The 18,479-nt window shown below is 45.6% G+C and overlaps 1 protein-coding gene across 1 annotated transcript in view; it reads left to right on the top strand.

Annotated features, from left to right (window-relative positions):
- Positions 1–10,491, top strand: part of CKM (creatine kinase, M-type) — a 12,680-nt gene extending 2,189 nt beyond the window's left edge. Inside the window, exons 3-8 of the mRNA XM_069089033.1 lie at positions 4,052–4,206; positions 4,567–4,699; positions 4,948–5,119; positions 6,578–6,701; positions 9,116–9,305; positions 10,022–10,491. Of these exons, the coding sequence (XP_068945134.1) occupies positions 4,052–4,206; positions 4,567–4,699; positions 4,948–5,119; positions 6,578–6,701; positions 9,116–9,305; positions 10,022–10,200 (953 nt within the window). The 3' untranslated portion in view covers positions 10,201–10,491. The remainder of the gene's footprint in view (positions 1–4,051; positions 4,207–4,566; positions 4,700–4,947; positions 5,120–6,577; positions 6,702–9,115; positions 9,306–10,021) is intronic.
- Positions 10,492–18,479: the final 7,988 nt, after the last annotated feature.

Genomic DNA, 18,479 nt, shown 5'->3' with positions numbered 1-18,479 from the left:
AGATAGCCATAAACACCCCACGGCCCCAGAGCCACTCTAGACACCCCCAGGACCCAGAGATGTCCATAAACACTCCCAGCATCCCCACAGATATGCCAAGAATCTAACTCAGACACTCTGAGGCTCCTAGAGACATCCTAGGACCCTAGAAATAGTCACAAATACTCCCTAACATTCCTATAACCTCCCCAAACCACCATAGATCTATCCCCAGGACCCCATAGATACACCTGGGACCTAACTCAGGTTCTTACTCAGATACTCTAAGAGTCTAATAGACACCTCTGGGATCTCAATGGACAACCCTGGAACACCCAGAAATGACTATAGACATCTCACAGCACCTTTGTACAATCCCTGATCTACCACAAACATCCCCAGGATCCCAGAGCACACCCAAAACCTACTGCAAACACCCAGAGGCCCCTGTAGCTACCCTGGGACCCCAATGAAAACTCTAGTGATGTTCCAAACACTCCCACAAGCACCACAGACATCCCCAAGACCCTACAGACCCTTGGAGCCTACCTGAAACGCGATGACTCCAACAGACACCCAGGGCAGGCAGTGTAGAGCAATGAAAGGTAGGCTGGATTTGGAGTCGGATGATGTGAGTTCAAATACCAGCTATGTACCTTTCTATATGTGTGTGTCCTGGAGTCAGTGGCTTCACCTGCAAAATGGAGGGCTTGAATTACGTGGCCATTGAGGTCCCTTCTTGCCCTAGGTCTAATCTACAATCCCTCCTTCCTTTGTGATATCGGGCACAGAATTTGGAGTCAGGAAGACCTGTGTTCAAATCCTGCCTCAGATAGTTATTATGTGACACAGTGCATATCACTTAACCTCCTCAGCCCCAGATTCCTTAGCTATACAATAATATATGACCTTCCTAGTCCCTTGTGGTTCTGATTCTATGATAGACGGGCATATCCTACAGATGTACCCTAAACCTATCCCAGACTCCATTATATCCCTATAGAAAACCCTAGGACCCAAATGGATACCCCAAGACCTTCATGAGCACCTCTAAAATCCCATAGATACTCCCAGGACACTCAGAAACACTTAGAAGCCTATCACCTTCTTTGAACACCCTAGGGTTTCTTGCAGACACCCTCAGGACTCCAGTGCACAAGCCCAAGGTCCTGTGGATATCTCTAGGGACCCCTAGGATCCAGAATAGACCCCCTGAGAGCTCCACCGATAGCTCTAGTGTCTCCCCATGGACAGATACCCTTAAAAAACTCAGAGTCCCCCTGAGAACCCCCACAGATATATCTGGGATTTTCTGGGTACATTTAGGATCTTTTCTGGACATCCTAAGCCTCCCCCATCCCCACCTCCCCAATACTCTTGGGGCTACCATGGCTAACTCCCAGACTTTCAGAGATGCCCCCATAGACACATTCGGGATACCTAGAGACACCCTTAAACACTCTCAGGGCCCACAGAGACATATCTGGGGCCCTCACTGAAGTCCCAGGGAAACTCAGAAGCTCCTGAACATCTCACAGATATCCCAGGACCCTCTTATAGATAAGCATAGAGACCCATGGACCACCTGGCAGATCTCCCTGACACTGTCATAGATGGATCCAGACCCCCATAAATACATTCAGGGGCCCACTCTAGGATCTTCTTAGGAATTCTAAAGAACAACCTTAGACCCCAGTAGACACACCAAGGACCTCTCAGACAGCCCTGCTCTCCCCTCCCTCCCCATATGCAACAGTAGAAAAGGGAGTCCCTGGAGTCACTTCTGACGTTTACCACTCGTATGACTGTGGACAGACCACCTCACTTCCCTGGGCCTCAGTTTCTCCACCTGTAAAGTAAGGGGATTGATCTAGATGACCCCTAAGGTTCCTTCCAGATCTGTCATTATCATTCTATAATCCCCATAGACTCTCACAGGTCCTCCAATAAACACCCCCAAGTATCCTATATATTATTGTTTATTCTACATCCTCAAAGAGGACCATAACTTCAGGGAGGTGATGCCATGACATGCAAGTAAACTGTATTTAAGTGAGGCAGGGCTGGGCAAAGTCACCAGCCTCACTTTCTCCCCCAGAGGCATCTGGGTCCAGTGGCCAGTTAAGGATCAGGGCATCTCCTGCATGCAGGAGCCCATAAATATCCCATAGATATATCTGGGATTTCCATAGGTGGTGACTATGGAAAATTCATAGGTATGGGTTTGTAAAACCTGTAGGTAATCTCAGGATAACTTATAAACCCTACAGGAGCCCTGCCTACCCTTTCCCCCCCAACAAACTCCTCAAATAGACCCACAGGGATCCATAAATTGGGAGGTAGGAGACCAGGCTTCTAGCTTCAGCTAGGTCAATGACTTTGGCCAAGCCTCTTTCCCTCTCAGGTCCCTGGTTTCCTCCCCTACAACATCTCTGCATTTGAATAAATGCTCTCAAAAGCCTCCACCAGACCTGTGTTTGAGACTGGTTGAGACCATGTCCAGCTCTGCCCCCTTGCTCCCTTTATCTGTCCAGCGGGGTGGCTCACACTCTGTTCTTCCTAAACTCTGTTCTGTGGAAGCCCAGAGTGCTGTGGAGAAATCCCAGTGCTTCCTCTACTTCCCCCTAAAATGGTTTTTGGGGGGACAATCAGACTTAAGTGACTTGCCCAGGATCACACAGCTAGTACATGTCTGAGATCAAATTTGAACTCAGGTCTTCCTGACTCCAGGGCTGGTGCTTTCTCCACTGCACCACCTAGTTTCCTTCCCCAAATGTTAAATCTGGAGTTAGGAACGAGGTATCAGACAAACAAACTGTGCTGTGAAAATTATGCTTCTATTTTGTTTCCAATGTCTTGGCGAGTTGTTTCTTGCCACAGTCTGCATCTCGTGGCCCGCTCTCCTTGCCACCACCTCCCCCTCCCCCCATCCCCTTGGGATCCCAGATCAGCATTTCACAGAATCCCAGGATTTCTGAATTGGAAGGACCTTCACAGACACATGTTCCAACCCACATGGGAACAAGGACTCCTCCCCCCCATCCTACAAGGCGTCGTGGTGGTATGGTGTTGGATTGGGGTTCGGATACAGTCTCTGCTACTTATTACCTGTATGACCGTGGGTAAGCCCCTCTCCTCCCATCTCAGTATCCTCATCTTTAAAATAAAGATGTGACAAAAAAATATAACACTTTAAGGTTTTCAAAGTGTTTTACAAATACTATTTCATTTTATCCTCACAATCACCTAGGAAGATGGGCTCTATTGTTATACCCATTTTACAGATGAAGAAACTGAGGCCAACAGGTTAAGTGACTTGCCCAGGGTCACACAGCTGGATTTGAATTCAGGTCTTCCTGACTCTAAGCCCAGTGATCTATGCTCTAATTGCCTTTATTAGATTTCTTCTGAGCTCCACTCCTTCCAGGCTCAAGCTAGGATTCTGTGATCCCACTGCCCCCAAGGATCCATCTGACCTCAACTGAGGCATGAAGACCTGGGATGAGGGGGAATCTCTACCTCTCAGTATCAGAAAGTGTAGCCTTTCTTAGAACCTAAATTTGTCACTAAGAAACTTCAGCCTGACACTTCTGTGGGGCCAAACGGGGCAGATAAAAGCCCTCTCACATGCCAGCCTTTCAGATCTTCACAGACAGCCATCATGTCATCCAAGATCTTGCGAGAACTTCTGTATCATATCTGATCATACATATTGAGGGTCCCGCCTCCTCCTAAAACCCCCAACTCGGTCTCAAACTGTCACCTAGCCATGCGCATCTCCCTTGTACTTGTGAAATTGATTTTTTAAGTCCAAGTGTCAGACATTTCTCCCTGTTTGTTTTTGTCATCTTACCATGGATTCCATCAATGGATTTCAAGTCCCAGAACATCCTGTTTGTGAGATACTGAACCAGGCGATTTTCAAATTCTCTTTCAGCTTTGATATTCCATCCAGTTTTTCTCAACTCTGACATTCCATGTCTTAAGGTCCCTCCCAGCTCTGACATTCTGTGTTTGTTTTAAGCTTCTGGGGTTCTGTGACTTCTGACTCCCCTTTCATCTCCTCACACAGGCCATCCCTTCATCATGACTGTGGGTTGTGTGGCTGGTGATGAGGAGTCCTATGATGTCTTCAAGGACCTGTTTGACCCCATCATTCAGGATCGGCACGGGGGCTACAAGCCCACAGACAAGCATAAGACTGACCTCAACCATGAGAACCTCAAGGTGGAAGCGCTGGGGAAACTTTTGGTGGGAGGGAAGGGAAGGGAAAGGTAGGAGGTGGGGAGATGGAGGAGCAAAGGAAGTGGGGAGAGTGAAGGAGACCAGCACTGATGGAGAGAGATGGGAAGATGGAGGGAAATTAGGGGAGACTGAGCAAGATGGGGATTGATGGAGGAAGATGGGCACTGAAGGGGAGGGATGAGGGCATATGAAGGGGTGGGGAATGGGGAGTCTTGGGGAATGGGAGTCTGGGGCCAAAGGGCAGGCAGGATTGAGCTAAGCTAGCCTCTGTCCAGGGGTGCCTTGTGAGGGGAAGCATCGATCCCTCTCTAAGCCAGCCTTCTTTGCCACGCTGTCCCCCAGGGTGGTGATGACCTAGACCCCAACTACGTGCTGAGCAGCCGCGTCCGAACAGGCCGAAGCATCAAGGGTTATACCCTGCCCCCCCACTGCTCCCGGGGCGAGCGTCGTGCTGTGGAATCCCTGAGTGTCAATGGTAAGGAGCCCCCTTTGCGCCTGAGCCCAGGAAAGACCTTGTCTGTTTGTCCTTGGTGAAGAAACTTTTCTCCATGCCCCCATACCTAGTTTCTTGCCTTAGCCCTCTAAAACCTCCCCTCTGGAGATACCACCAACACATATGGACCTCTGGATTGGATGCCACCCACAGCCACTCTCTAGTGGCATTGACTCTATGCTCTCTTCTCTTCCCCCTCCTCTCCCATCCCACCTCCCCCTAACCCCCAGCCCTCAACAGTCTGACTGGGGAGTTCAAGGGCAAGTACTACCCCCTGAAGAGCATGACGGAGAAGGAACAGCAGCAGCTCATCGATGACCACTTCCTCTTCGACAAGCCTGTCTCCCCCCTGCTCCTGGCCTCTGGCATGGCCCGGGACTGGCCCGATGCCCGCGGCATCTGGTGAGGAGCCCCCTCTCACTTAGCTTCCCACTACCAGAATAGGCCCTGGGCTCTGCATTCGCCATCCTACATGACCTGGAGAAGGTCCCTTCCCCTCCTGCCCTGAGCCTCAGTTTCCCCATCTATACACAAAATGTAGATGGATATGAAGGATTGTCTAAATGGGGAGATACTCCAGCTCACGGAGGGCATAGACAGATAGGATCTGGCATCTGGTGACTTTTGCTGGTGCTGTACTGATGGCTGTTGGAGACAGGAGGGACAGGACCACTGGGGTTGGGAGATCTCTCCTTTAGTCTTGCTTTGGACTGGCATCTATCTGCCACCCCTCATATACCTCTAGTCTCAGGTCTGGCTCTGTTTTCAGGATGAAAGTTATTTCCTTGATCCCTCTCAAGGAGGAACATGCTGACAGCCCCACAAAAGACCATCACGAATAACTAGTAAGCCTCTATCCAAAAGAACAGAAAACAGAAATAGTCCGCAGCTCTGAGGCTGCAAGTACTTGAAGTCAAGACACATGGAAGGGTTAGGTTCTCCACATGTCTGTGGCCCCAGGGCTCTGGCCAGTCTAAAGTTCATTCCTTCCCTCTCTCTTGAGGCATGTCTTTCAAGGTCCTCTCTTCAAGACTGGCTCCTACAAATTGACAGCCATCCCTCCTCCACTTACAAAGTGTCCTGGCTCAGGGTTCTCTCAGCCAATTAGGAGTCACGTCTCCTTGAATACACTCACCCTCAGAACATACACCCCAGGCTTGGGTGAAAATGGGGTGACATATATGAGGAGGGAGTGGGGCTGGCCAATTTTCATAAGGTCTAAGAGCCTGGCATTCCTGGGATTCCAGAATTCCAAAATCCCAAGATTCTAAGTTTCAGAAAATTCAAATTCTAGTACGGTGGCACTGGGAAGCACTTTTGATTTGGGATCAGAGTCCTTGGCCTCAAATTCTGGCTCTGTCATGTGTGACCCATGTTTTCCCTCTCTGGGTCCAGGTTTCCTCATTCACAAAATGAGGCGCTTGGACAATATGGCTTCCATGCTCCTTCCAGCTCTGAGGCTAAAAATATAAAATTCTGAAATTTAGGGGTGATCAAATCTAGGATCCTCATGATTCCAAGGATCTAGGGCATGAGGACCCTCTCCTCCTAGGATGCTGAGATTCTAGTCTTCTGAGAATCTAGAAGTTTAGGGTTCTTCAGACCTCAAAGGAGGTGAAGGAAGGGTGATGAGGAGCCTGCCATTCTACGACCTGAGATTGCTGGTGACCTATGATTCTACCCCTACTGTTTACAGGGGCACTTCTCAGACCTCTTTCCTCTACACCTTCGCCCAGCTGACTCCTCCTCCAAGGTCACAGTCCCTCCCCATGCTGGGTAGCCCATTCAGGGAGGAGGAGGGGGCAGGGATTTGGGGATTCCAATGATCTTCTGATCCCCTTTCTTTCTTCCCTCCCTCAGGCACAATGACAACAAGAGCTTCTTGGTGTGGGTGAATGAGGAGGACCATCTGAGGGTCATCTCCATGGAGAAGGGGGGCAACATGAAGGAGGTCTTCCGTCGCTTCTGCGTGGGGCTGCAGAAGGTGGGCTGTAACCCCTGACCTCTGGCCCCTGACACCACCCTCTGTGGCTATGGAATGAAAACAGCCCAGGACTAGGAGTCAGGAAACCTGGGTTCAAATCCCGATTCCAATACAGCTCTAGTCCCTGTTACCTTAGGAGCCTGGCCCTCTGAGCTTCTCCATCCATAGCAGGAAGGGTTGGGGCTAGCTGGTTTCTAAGGTACCTTCCAGTGCCAAATCTATGATACTAAGATTGTATTTTAGGTCTGTTGCCTCATTTGTAAAATAAGGGGCTTGGATTAGATCAGGAGTTCTAGATTAATCCCAAGGGACTCATGGATAGATTTCAAGGGGTCTATGAACTCAGATGGGAAAAAAATGTTACCCCTAACCTTGGCTTTCCTTTGTAATTCTACGTATTTTTGTTTTAAAAATATTATTTTGAGAAGGGTTCCATGCCACAATAAAGGTAAAGAACCTCTGGACCAGATGGTCCCTAAGGACCCTTCCATATCTAACATCCTATGATCTCAACTGACCTCCGGTGTGACCAAGGGCAAGTTGCCTCAGTTTCCCCCTTTGCTAAATGGAGATAATTAATACTTTCACTGCCTACCTCAAAGTGATATTTGGGGGAAAGTGCTTTGCAAATGTTAAAGCACCATAGAAATGGGTGTTAAGTCTCAGACAGAACTATCCCTGGTGATTTTGGTGCCTAGGGCAATCAATCAACAGACATTTATCGAGGGTTCCCTATATGCCAAGCACTGTGTTATATACTAGAGATACAAAGATAAGAGACAGTCCTTGTCCTCAAGAAGCTCATATTTTATTTGGGGAGACAACATGTACATATATAACATATACATGCACACATGCACAATATGATAGTATGTACACATATTAAATACATATCATTTATATACACATGCTATGTATATATAAAATGTGTATTACTAAATACATGTGCATACTACTTGCATGTATATATACATAGTATGTACAAGATATACGGTCTGTATGACACATGTGCGTGTGTATATATAGACCATACACTGTCTACATGATACATATGTGTGTGTATATATACATATATATCACATAGTGAGCCTGCACGGCACATATGTCTGTCTATACTGTTCCATGTGCACACACACACATGTACAGCTGCCTGTTAGACTGCCTGCTTGAGAACAAAGGTTAATTTTGCCTTTCTTTGAATCTACAGCATTTAACACAGTGACTAGTCCTTAATGAATGCTTAAATTCTGATTGCCTTGTTGATGTAAATAGAAAATTGATAGAAAATCAATAGAAGACAATTTGTGGTGGGAGAGATGCTCTCACACACATCAAGAGTGCCCTCTGATGAAGCACAGGGTAGGGAGAAAAGGAGCCCGTGGGAGCCCCCTTGGGAAGGGCTCGGGACACCAGCTTGCAGAGGGGGGAGGGGAAGGTTACAAGGGAGACCCAGACCAAAGGACACAGTGAGGGCTCTGCTTGGCAGGGCCAAAAGGACCTCCCCAGGTGTGAGGCCTCAGGGGAGAAGCAGGGAGCCATCTGGCATCCTCCCAGCATAACTCATTATTCCTGATGCCTCCTTTGCACACCCCGGAAGGACACGAGTCAGCATGGAAACAGGCAGAGGCACAGATTTAGGGCAGGGAGGAACATCGGGGGCCCTCTTGTACAACAACCTCATTTGCAAATGAGGAAACTGAGGCCCAGAGAAGGCTCTCTCTGACTTGATCTCTCAGGGCAGCAGCCCTTGAATTCTGATTTTGAACTTTCATCCCTGACCTGGTTTCTTTAATCAAAAGCCCCTGGAGGTGGGAGGGATAGTGTAAAGTCTCGGCCTTGGAGTCAAAAAGGGAGGATTCCATTTCCAACTTGGGTATTTATTTCCTAGTGGGGAGACCCTTCCTCACTCTGAGTTCCCATTTGTAGCAGGTATTTTTGTCCAGGCTTGGGGTCTCCTGGCTATGTGGAAATCCCTAATTGGGAAATTCCCTCCCTCAGGGCAGCTTGTCTGAAATTTCACCTTCCAGACCTTCCTGGCTTGCTCAGAGTCACAGTGGGTGATAGAGACAAGTCTTGAACCTGGGTCTTTCTGTCCCCTAGATTTCACTGCTTTCCATGATATCCATTTACCCCTTTATAAAACAAGAATTACCATCCTCACACCACCAACCACATAGGGATGCCTGGAGAAGTGCTAAATATATAGAAGGACTTGTGATCAGCAGGAGGCAGCCAGGATGTGGGCAGAAAGTTGGCTTTGGAGTGAGGAAGAGCTGGGCTCAAACCTAGCCTGAGACACAGACTTTGTGTGTGTGCCTTATAACTGAGAAAATCACAGGTACAGTCTCTATCCCCTTATGATGACTATTTCCCCTGTCACAGTGACCCATCTTCTCTCCTCCTCCCCTCCCCAGATTGAAGAGATCTTCAAGAAGGCTGGCCACCCTTTCATGTGGAATGAACATCTTGGTTACGTCCTCACCTGCCCTTCCAACCTTGGTACTGGCCTGCGTGGGGGTGTGCACGTCAAACTGGCACACCTCAGCAAGCACCCCAAGTTTGAAGAAATCCTCACCCGCCTGCGTCTGCAGAAGCGGGGCACAGGTGGGTCCTCGCTCATTCAGCTACCCTGGATGAATGTGACATGGATCACCCCTGGTACCAGGCATCACCCTGGTCAGTTATTGAGGGTCTCCATGGAGACTGGACTGGCGTTTCTATGAGCGGATTTATGCTGGGTGCCTGTGGATATTGGCGGACTCCCAGAACTGGATGGGCGTTATATAGTCACGTGGGCATTGGCTCTTACCATGGACATTGGGTGTCCCATACAACTCCATGAATGCTGGGTATCTTCATGGGCATTGGATACTTCCATGGGCATTCGGTTCCTCCATGGGCATTGGGTATCTTCACGGATATTGTGTATTAGGGCAGAGAACAGAGGGCTTGGGAATAGAGTCAGGAAAACCCGAAGTCAAATCTAGCCTCAGATTTAGTAGCTGTGTGATCTTAGGGAAGTTACCTAACCTCTGTTTGACTCAGTTTCCTCAACTGTAAACAGGATCATAACAGCATTTCCTTCCCAGGGTTGTAATAGGGATCAAATGACACGGTATTTGTAAAGTGCTTAGCACAGTTCCTGGGACATAGTAGGCGCTCTATAAATGCTGGATGACATTGATAGTGTGATATTTGATAGCTAGGTAGGTGCCACGTAGTTCCACGGGTGCTGGTCCCCAGTCCCTGCCCCTTCACTCAAACAATGACGGTCTTGCTTTGAGCCATCCCCCTTCTTCTCCCTTCTCCCTCCCCTGCAGGTGGCGTGGACACAGCAGCTGTGGGCTCTGTGTTTGACGTGTCCAACGCAGACCGCCTGGGGTCTTCGGAGGTGGAGCAGGTGCAGTTGGTAGTGGATGGCGTGAAGCTCATGGTGGAGATGGAGAAGAAACTGGAGAAGGGCCAGTCCATTGATGACATGATCCCTGCTCAGAAATAAGGGCTCCGCCTTCCTGGCCCCCTACATGTACGCACCACCTGGAGCCCCACCTCTCCCTTACTTATCCCCAGAGCTCCAGCCACTGTGTAGGATTCCAGCCAATGGGAGTTTGGGCATGAACTCCACCCACCAGGCGTCCTGCCTGGAGGTCCAGACAATAGAAGACCACAGCACCTGTACTGAGAGATCCAGCCACTACCTGGAACTCTGCACAGTGGAGCCTCCTGCTCCTTTTGGGAGCTCTCCCCTCTCCCTCCCCCTTCCGGCAATAAAATCTATGGTGGCCCCAGAGTTCAGTGTTTTGTGCTTCTTGGAATGAGGGGAAAGGGGGATATTGTAAAGCTTCAGAAGGGATGGATGGGGGAAGAATGAGAGGAACCAGACTCCCTCTGTCCCAAGGAAGAAGCCAGTTGGCATTTCCTTCAAGACACCTTTCACCCATTCCAATAATAATTACAGAGCACAGAACCTAAGAATTTACCTCAGCACCCATCTAGTCTGACATACAACTAACCAATAATCCCTCAGTGACATTGGAACTGGCTGTCCAATCTCTGCTAGAAGACCTCTAGTCAAGAGAAACACCTAGCCAGTGCATGACTAGGAAATATCGTGTCACGGGCAATCACTGCAAATAAAACATGGACCAATGGACCTCTAAGGCACCATCAGTTAAGGAGAGTGATGGACATTGCCAGCAGTGGAAAACAGAGACCTTGGCACATCATCCTATGTGGGGGGCACACCAAGATACAGCTTCTGGGGGGGAGGGGCTTCCAACCATCTGGAAGGGTCCATAGATAGTTTATTTTAGAATAGATTTTTATTGATCACTTGTTAACACATCACCTAAATTTCCCTCTTCCTTCCAGAGAGTAATCCTTTATAAGAATTTTTTTTTAAAAAGGGAAGAGAAAATAATTCTGTAAAAACTAATTAATACCTTAAAAAACCTGCCCTTATATACATTGTCCCACATCTCTGAGCACCCCCTCTCTCTACAAAAAAGTGGGGGAGGTATCTTTTCATATTTCTTCCTTTGGGGTCAAGCGTGTTCTCATACAATTAATTTTTGGTTGTTGCATTGTTCTTTCCATTTATATGGTGGCAGTCATTGTGTCCATGATATTCCTAGCTCTACTCACTTTGCATCAGTTCATGTAAATATTCGCATGCTTCTCAGTATATATATTAAACTCATCATTTCTTATGGCATTCTGACACAATGTTTAGCTATTCCTTAATGGGCATCTATTTTGTTTCTAATTCTTTGCTATCACAAAAAGTGCCATTATAAAAATTTTGATGTATATGGAAACTTTCTTCTTCTTAATGTTCTCTTAGAGACATAAGCTTAGTAATGGAATTTCTGGGTCAAAGAATATGGACATTTTATTCTACTTTATTTGCATAATTCCAAATGGTCACATTGCTTCGCAACTCCACCAACAATGCACCAGTGTGCTGATTTTCCCACAACCCCTCCAACATTGACTATTTCCACCTTTGTCATCTTTGTTGATTTTCTGGACGTGAGATGAAACTTTTAGGTGGTTTTGACTTGCATTTCTCTTATTATTAGTGATTTGGAGTGTTCTTTTATGTGTTTGTCAATGGTCTTCAATTTTTCTAAGACCTACTTGTTTAAATCTTTTGACCACTTGTCTTTTGTGTAATAGCTAGCCTTTTATTTTATACACAAACATATATGTATAATATACATATTTACACACAAATTTAAGTTACATATCTATATAAAACATTGTGATACACACACATAACAAACTCTTATCAGAGAAATTTGATGCAAAGATTTTTCTCCATTCTATGCTTTCTTTCTTATCTTGAGTACATTAATTTTATTTGAGAAGCATTTCAGTTCCATGTAATCGAAGTTATGTTATCATATATAAATGTGTATGTATCCATATAATATACACACACATACACACATATATATTTGCTCATTACCAATGAAAAATTTTGTTTTGCTTAAATGTATATGTTTATAACTGGTAGGGTTCCCCCCCCCCATTTTTTTGTTTGCCTTTTGGAGGGCAATTGGGGTTAAGTAACTTGCCCAAGGTTACATGGCTAGTTTTTTTGTGTGGGTGTCTGAGGCCGGAACTGAACTCGATCCTCCTGACGCCAGGTCTGGCAATTTACTCACTGTGCCACCTAGTTGCCCTTACCGCCCTCCCCCCCATTTTTCAATGGGGGAAGGAATTTAGGATGGGAGGAGAAGGAGGATTTTTCCTTATTGAAATATATATAAGTAATTTTTAAAAAAATAATACATTTTCTAGTCAGCCAATAAGTATTTATTAAATACTGACTACATTTTAGGCACTGTGTTAAGCTCTAAGAATACAGAGAAAGGCAAAAAAAAAAAAAACCCAGTCCTTTCCCACAAGGAACTTACACTCTAATTGGAGAAAAAATATGCAAACAGCTGTGTTCAAACAAGTTATATGTCAGATAAACAAAATAATCAATGGAGGGAAGGCACTAGAATTAAGGGAGATCAGGAAAGGTGAGTTTTAGATGGTATTTGAAAGAACCAGGGAAGGCAGGAGACAGCTGTGAGAAGGGAGAAAACTCCAGGCATGGGAGAACCCATGGGTGAAAGTGCCAGAGTCAAGACATGGAGTGTCTTGTTTGAAACACAAGGAAGTCAGCATCATGGGATCAAAGAGTCCATGTTGGTAGGGAGTGGGAGATGGAGGCAGGTAAGATGTAAGACAACTGGAAAGGTTGTCAGGTTATGACAACCAAGGGCCAAATTATGAAGGGTTTTAAATGCCAAACAGAATATTTTTTACATTTGATCCTAGAGATGATGGGAAGTCACTGGAGTTCATTAAATGGGGTGGAAAAGTGGGGCATGGAGTGGCATAGCCAGACCTACTCTTTAGGAAAATCACTGTGACAGCTGAGTGGGAAATGGACTGGAATGGAGAGGCAGGGGGACCAACCATCAAGCTATTGCAATAATCCAAGAGTGATCCAAATGAGCGAGGTGATGAAGGCCTTTACTGGAGCATAAAGGAGAGAAGGGAGTGTATGACAGAGATGATACAAAGGCAAAATCAATAGACCTTCCATGGCACCATATTGGATAGTGAGGGTGAGAGAGAGTGAGGAGTCTAGGATGATACCTGGGTTGTGAATCTGAGAGATTGGGAAGATGGTGCTATCTTTAACAGTAACAGGGAATTTGGGGAGAGGGAAGATTTGGTGGAAAGATAATGAGTTCAGTTTTGTATATGATTGCATTTAAGATGTCTACTGGACATCCATCTCCAGTAAGGTGTCATAGATTGTGCCCAGCAAGCAGAGATATGAAAACAGAAACCAGGGGTAGCTAGGTGGCGCAGTGAGTAGAGTACCTGGCCCTGGAGTCAGGAGGACCTGAGGTTAAATCTGACCTCAGACACTTAACACACACACAAAAACTAGCCTTGTGACCTTGGGTAAGTCACAACCCCAATTGCCCTACCTTCCCCTCTCCCAAAAGCATAAAAGAAAAAAAATGGAAACCAGGAGAGAAATTAGAGTCGATTTGAGAACCAAATTGCCTAAACAATAAACTCTCTGAAAATTAAAATGGACCAAAGAGTAACTAATAATTCCATGAGACAATAAGATATGTTAAAAGAAAGTGAAAAGGCTGAAAAAATAGAAGAAAATATAATATATCTCTCGGCAAAAACAACTGACCTGTACAACATATCAAAGAGATATGATTTAAGAATAATTGGACAGGGGCAGCCAGGACAGCAAGTAAGAGCACCGGCTCCAGTGTCGAGAAGACCTGGAGATCAAATCCCGGGCTCAGACACTTAGCACCCACCCAGAAACACCTGGCCGTGTAAACTTGAGCAAGTTACTTAACCCCAATTGCTTAGGGGCAGCCAGGTGGCTCAGCGAGTAAGAGCACCGGCTCCAGTGTCGGGATGACCTGGATCAAATCTGGGCTCAGATACTCAGCACCACACCCAGAAATAACTGGCTGTGTAACCTTGAGCAAGTTACTTAACCCCGATTGCTTATATATATAAAAAAAGAATAATTGGACTACCTGAAAGCCCCAACCAAAAAACAAAAGCCTAGATATCATAGTACAAGAAATTGTAAAATAAAACTACCCAGATCTTTTATCTTAGAACCAGAGAGCAAAGTGGAAATAGAAAGAATCTGCTGGTCACCTCCTGAAAGAAGTCCCAAAATGAAATGCCAAGGAACATTATAGACCCAATCCAGAGCTTCCTGGTAAAAGAAAAAAATATATTACAGAAAGAAAGAATTAAAGTACCAAGGAACAAGAGTTAGGATTTAGTAGCCGCCACTTAAAAGAAACAGAGAGCTTGGAATACAATTTTCCAGAAGGCAAAGAATATGGACTAAGAATAACCTACCCAGAAAAACTGACAACAATTCTACAAGGGGTGGGGAAATTAACCTTTCATGAAATCAAGGACTTCTAAGAATTCTTTTTTTTTTTTGGAGGGGGGAAGGTAGGACAATTGGGGTAGAGTGACTTGCCCAAGGTCACACTGCTAGTAAATGTTAAGTGTCTAAGGTCGAATTTGAACTCAGGTCCTCCTGACTCCAGGGCTGGTGCTCTATTCACTGCACCACCTAGCCACGCCTCTTCTAAGAATTCTTGATGGAAAAGACCAGAACTGCATAGAAACTTTGATGTGTAAGCATAAGAGTCAAGAAAAACATAAAAAAAAATGAGTGAAAAATCATAATTTTTAATAAAGAATGTACTGCTTACATTTTAATATGGAGAGATGATGCAACCCCATCATCATTATCAGTCATGGAGGGAGTCTAATTAGACAGAGAATCTAAGGTGGATTCTGTCATGTCTTTAAGGATCTTAAAAAAGGAATGGAGAAGAAGAGGAAGATGAATATACTGGCAGGGGGAGGGAGAAAAAGGAAAAAAATATTAAGGAAAATAATTGGGATACGCAAGTAGAAGTCTATTCAAACATGGAGGAAAGGGCCGGGAGAGTGGCTGACACTTGAGCCTCACTGTTATCTGAACTTGTCAAAAGAGGGAAGGCTATACATCTACACACACAGAATGTTTAATGCAGAAATATATTTTACTAAACATGGAAGGAAAAGTGAGATGGCGAAAGAGGGATTTGAGGGAGAGTAGATTAAGGGAAGGCAGCTAGGTGGCGTAGTGGATAAAGTGCAAGTTCCGGAGTCAGGAGCCCTGAGTTCAAATGCGGCTTAGACACTTGCTAGCTGTGTGACCCTGGGAAAGTCACTTCAGCCTGTTTGCCTCAGTTTTCTCATCTGAAAAATCATATGGAGAAGGAAATGGTGAACCACTCCAGTACCTTTCCCAAGAAAACCCCAAACAGCTAGGTCATACACTGGATAGAGCACCAGTCCTAGAGTCAGGAGACCTGAGTTCAAAACCAGCTTAGACACTTACTAGCTGCAAGATCCTGGGCAAGTCATGTAACCCCAATTGCCTCAAAAAACAAAACAAAAAAAAGAAAACACCAGATGGGGTCACAAAGAGTGGGATGTGACTGAAAAATGACTGAGCAAGAATAAGGGAGGAATGAGTCCTAAGGGAAATAAATTCTAGGGAAATACAAAAATATTGATAGCAGCTCTTTTTTCATTGACAAAGAATTAGAAGGTGAGATTTTCCCCTCAATTGAAGAATGACTGAACAGGTATACAAATGTGATGAATTATAAGAAATGATGAAGGCGGACTGATGCAAAGTGAAGTAAACAGAGCCAGGAGAACAGGTTAGATAATGACAACAATTTGGTGAAGACAAACATCCTTTTTTTGGTAGAGAAAATTTTAACTGTTTATTTACAAATTGTTTTGATCTCTGTCTCTCTTTCTCACTCTCTTTCTCTCTCTCTCCCTCCTTTCTCCCTCTCTCCTTCCCTCTTTCTTTCTCTGCTCTCTGTCTCTGTCTCTCTGTGTGTTTGTCTCTCTCTGTATCTCTGTCCACCTCTGTCTCTGTTTCTGTCCCTTTGTCTGTCTCTTTCTCTGCTTACCTCTTTCTGTGTTTCTTCCTCTCTATTTTTCTCTGTCTCCCCTCCCCACTGTGTCTCTATCTCTCCCTCTTTCTCCCTCTGCTTCTATCTCTCTGAAAAGACAAAAACTTTTAAAGAAGTAATTACTCTGATCCACTGAATGATCGATCATAATCCCAGAGGACGCATGATGAAATAAGCCACCTATTTCCTGATAGAGAGGTGAAGGACTCAGAGTGCAGGAGGAGACATTTTTCTGGAAGTGGACAATGAAGAAATTTGTTTTGCTTAATTGTGTGTGTGTGTGTGTGTGTGTGTGTGTGTGTGTGTGTGTGTGTAATGCTTGTTTGCCCTTCTTTTTCTTTCTTTCTCAATTAGGGGTGAGTAAGAGAGAGAAGGTGGGGTGGCCAGGTGGTGCAGTGAGTAAGAGCACCGGCCCCAGTGTTGGGAGACCTGGGATAGGTTCTGGCCTCAGATACTCAGCACCCACACAAAAATAACTGGCCGTGTAACCTTGAGCAAGTTACTTAACCCCGATTGCTTTAAAAAAAAAAAAGAAAGAAAGAAAGAAGGTGGATTTTTGCTGATTTTTTTAAAATTAATAAACAACCCCCTCCCCCCCAAAAAAACCATTCCAAACCTAAGGAAGGGCAATGGATTTAAATAGATCATTTATATATGAATCGGGCAGCAAAGACAATGAAGTTGTTTCTTCAGCATCAGGGGCATTCCTACCTTTGTCCCTAGCTGCTTATCTGCACAAGACCCCAAAAGGAGTCTGGGAAGTGTAACTAACTGATTACCAAAGCCAGAGTAGAGTCTCTCAGGAAGGCTTATCGAAGAGGGAAAACCAGATTCCTTCCACCTCTGACTTTGGGGACCCGAGCTATGGGTCACTTTCCTCCATAAGAAAACACAGCATTGAGGAGAGTAGGACCAGGAGAACATTGTGCACAATGACAGACACATCTTAATTGTGATGACTGACTTTGATAGCCTGGACTCTTCTCAGCAATGCAAGGTTATAAGGCAACTCCAAAAGCCTCATGATGGAAAGCATATCCATATCCAGAGGAAAGAACTATGGAGTCTGAATGCAGATTGAAGCAAACTGCTTGCTCTCTCTCTCTTTCTTGTTTTGTTTTGTTCCTTCTTTCTCATTGTTCATTCCATTGGTTATAATTCTCCTTACAACTTTACTAATGTTTAATGTGAAGGTACTTGTAGAACCTATATTGGATTGCATGCCGCCACGGAGGGGGGGAAGGGGGAAGAGAGGGAGAAGAAAATTTGGAACTCAAGGGATTGTGGAACTGAATGTTGTAGACCATAAATAAATAAATAAATAAATTGAAAAATAAAAGAAAGGACATTACTCCATCTAAAAAGAGCACTGTAACTGGTGAGAGAAACACAGCAGCGTGCAGCCAAACCAGTGTCTGAAGGTCGTAAAAGACTGCAAGTGGGTCCAGGGAATCCAATGGAGATGCCCCATACTGAGAATGGTCCAGGAGCACAATGGCTTGCCCAGCCCAATCCAGCAGCAGCTACTGAATGGACCAGTGGCTTGCCCGGTCCAATCTGATAGAACCCCACAGGCAAAGTGACCTTCTGGTCTAGCCAAGTAGCAGCTGAGCCTGGGGAGGAGGGAGGAGCTCATCAACCATGGACCTTCATGACCCAGCCCAGGAGGGCTTGATCTGTCCCTCTGAGGCACTACATCTCATAAGGAGCAAGTCCAACTGAGCTGCCCTTCCAGGGGAGACATCACAACCTTCAAAAAGCCAGCCCAGCTGAGCAGGGGATCACCTGGTCCATCATTAATGCCACAACCCAAAGCAAATTCCATGAGAATCCCTCAAGGAAAAAAAAGCAAAAGACATCAAGACCCTACAGTTTCAGAGATGTGAGTTGCCTGGGTCACATTGCTATCTCCACGTGTGCCTTAGTACCATCACATTTAAAATTCATGTTCACTCTTTCCATCAGGGAAGAGAAGGAAATAAGCCTTTATTAAGCACCAGACACTGTAGTAAGGGCTTTACAAATATTATCTCATTTGATCCTCAGAAAAACCCTGAGAGGAAGGTGCTCCTATGATCCCCCACTTTACATCTGAGGAAACTGAGGAAGACAGAGCGTCCTGTAGCTCGTAAATGTCTGAGGTTGGATTTGAACTCAAGTCTTCCTGACACCATTATTCCAACCACTGCACCCTCTAACAGCCTACTTAGTGTCTCTGTGTGTGTGT

This window comes from Petaurus breviceps, unplaced genomic scaffold (genome assembly GCF_028583685.1).
Source record: "Petaurus breviceps papuanus isolate PSGF00001 unplaced genomic scaffold, PetGlider_PUasm1.0 185, whole genome shotgun sequence".
NCBI lineage: Eukaryota > Metazoa > Chordata > Mammalia > Diprotodontia > Petauridae > Petaurus > Petaurus breviceps.
Note: the sequence above shows the minus strand (reverse complement) of the source record. Positions and strands in the feature narration are given on the sequence as shown.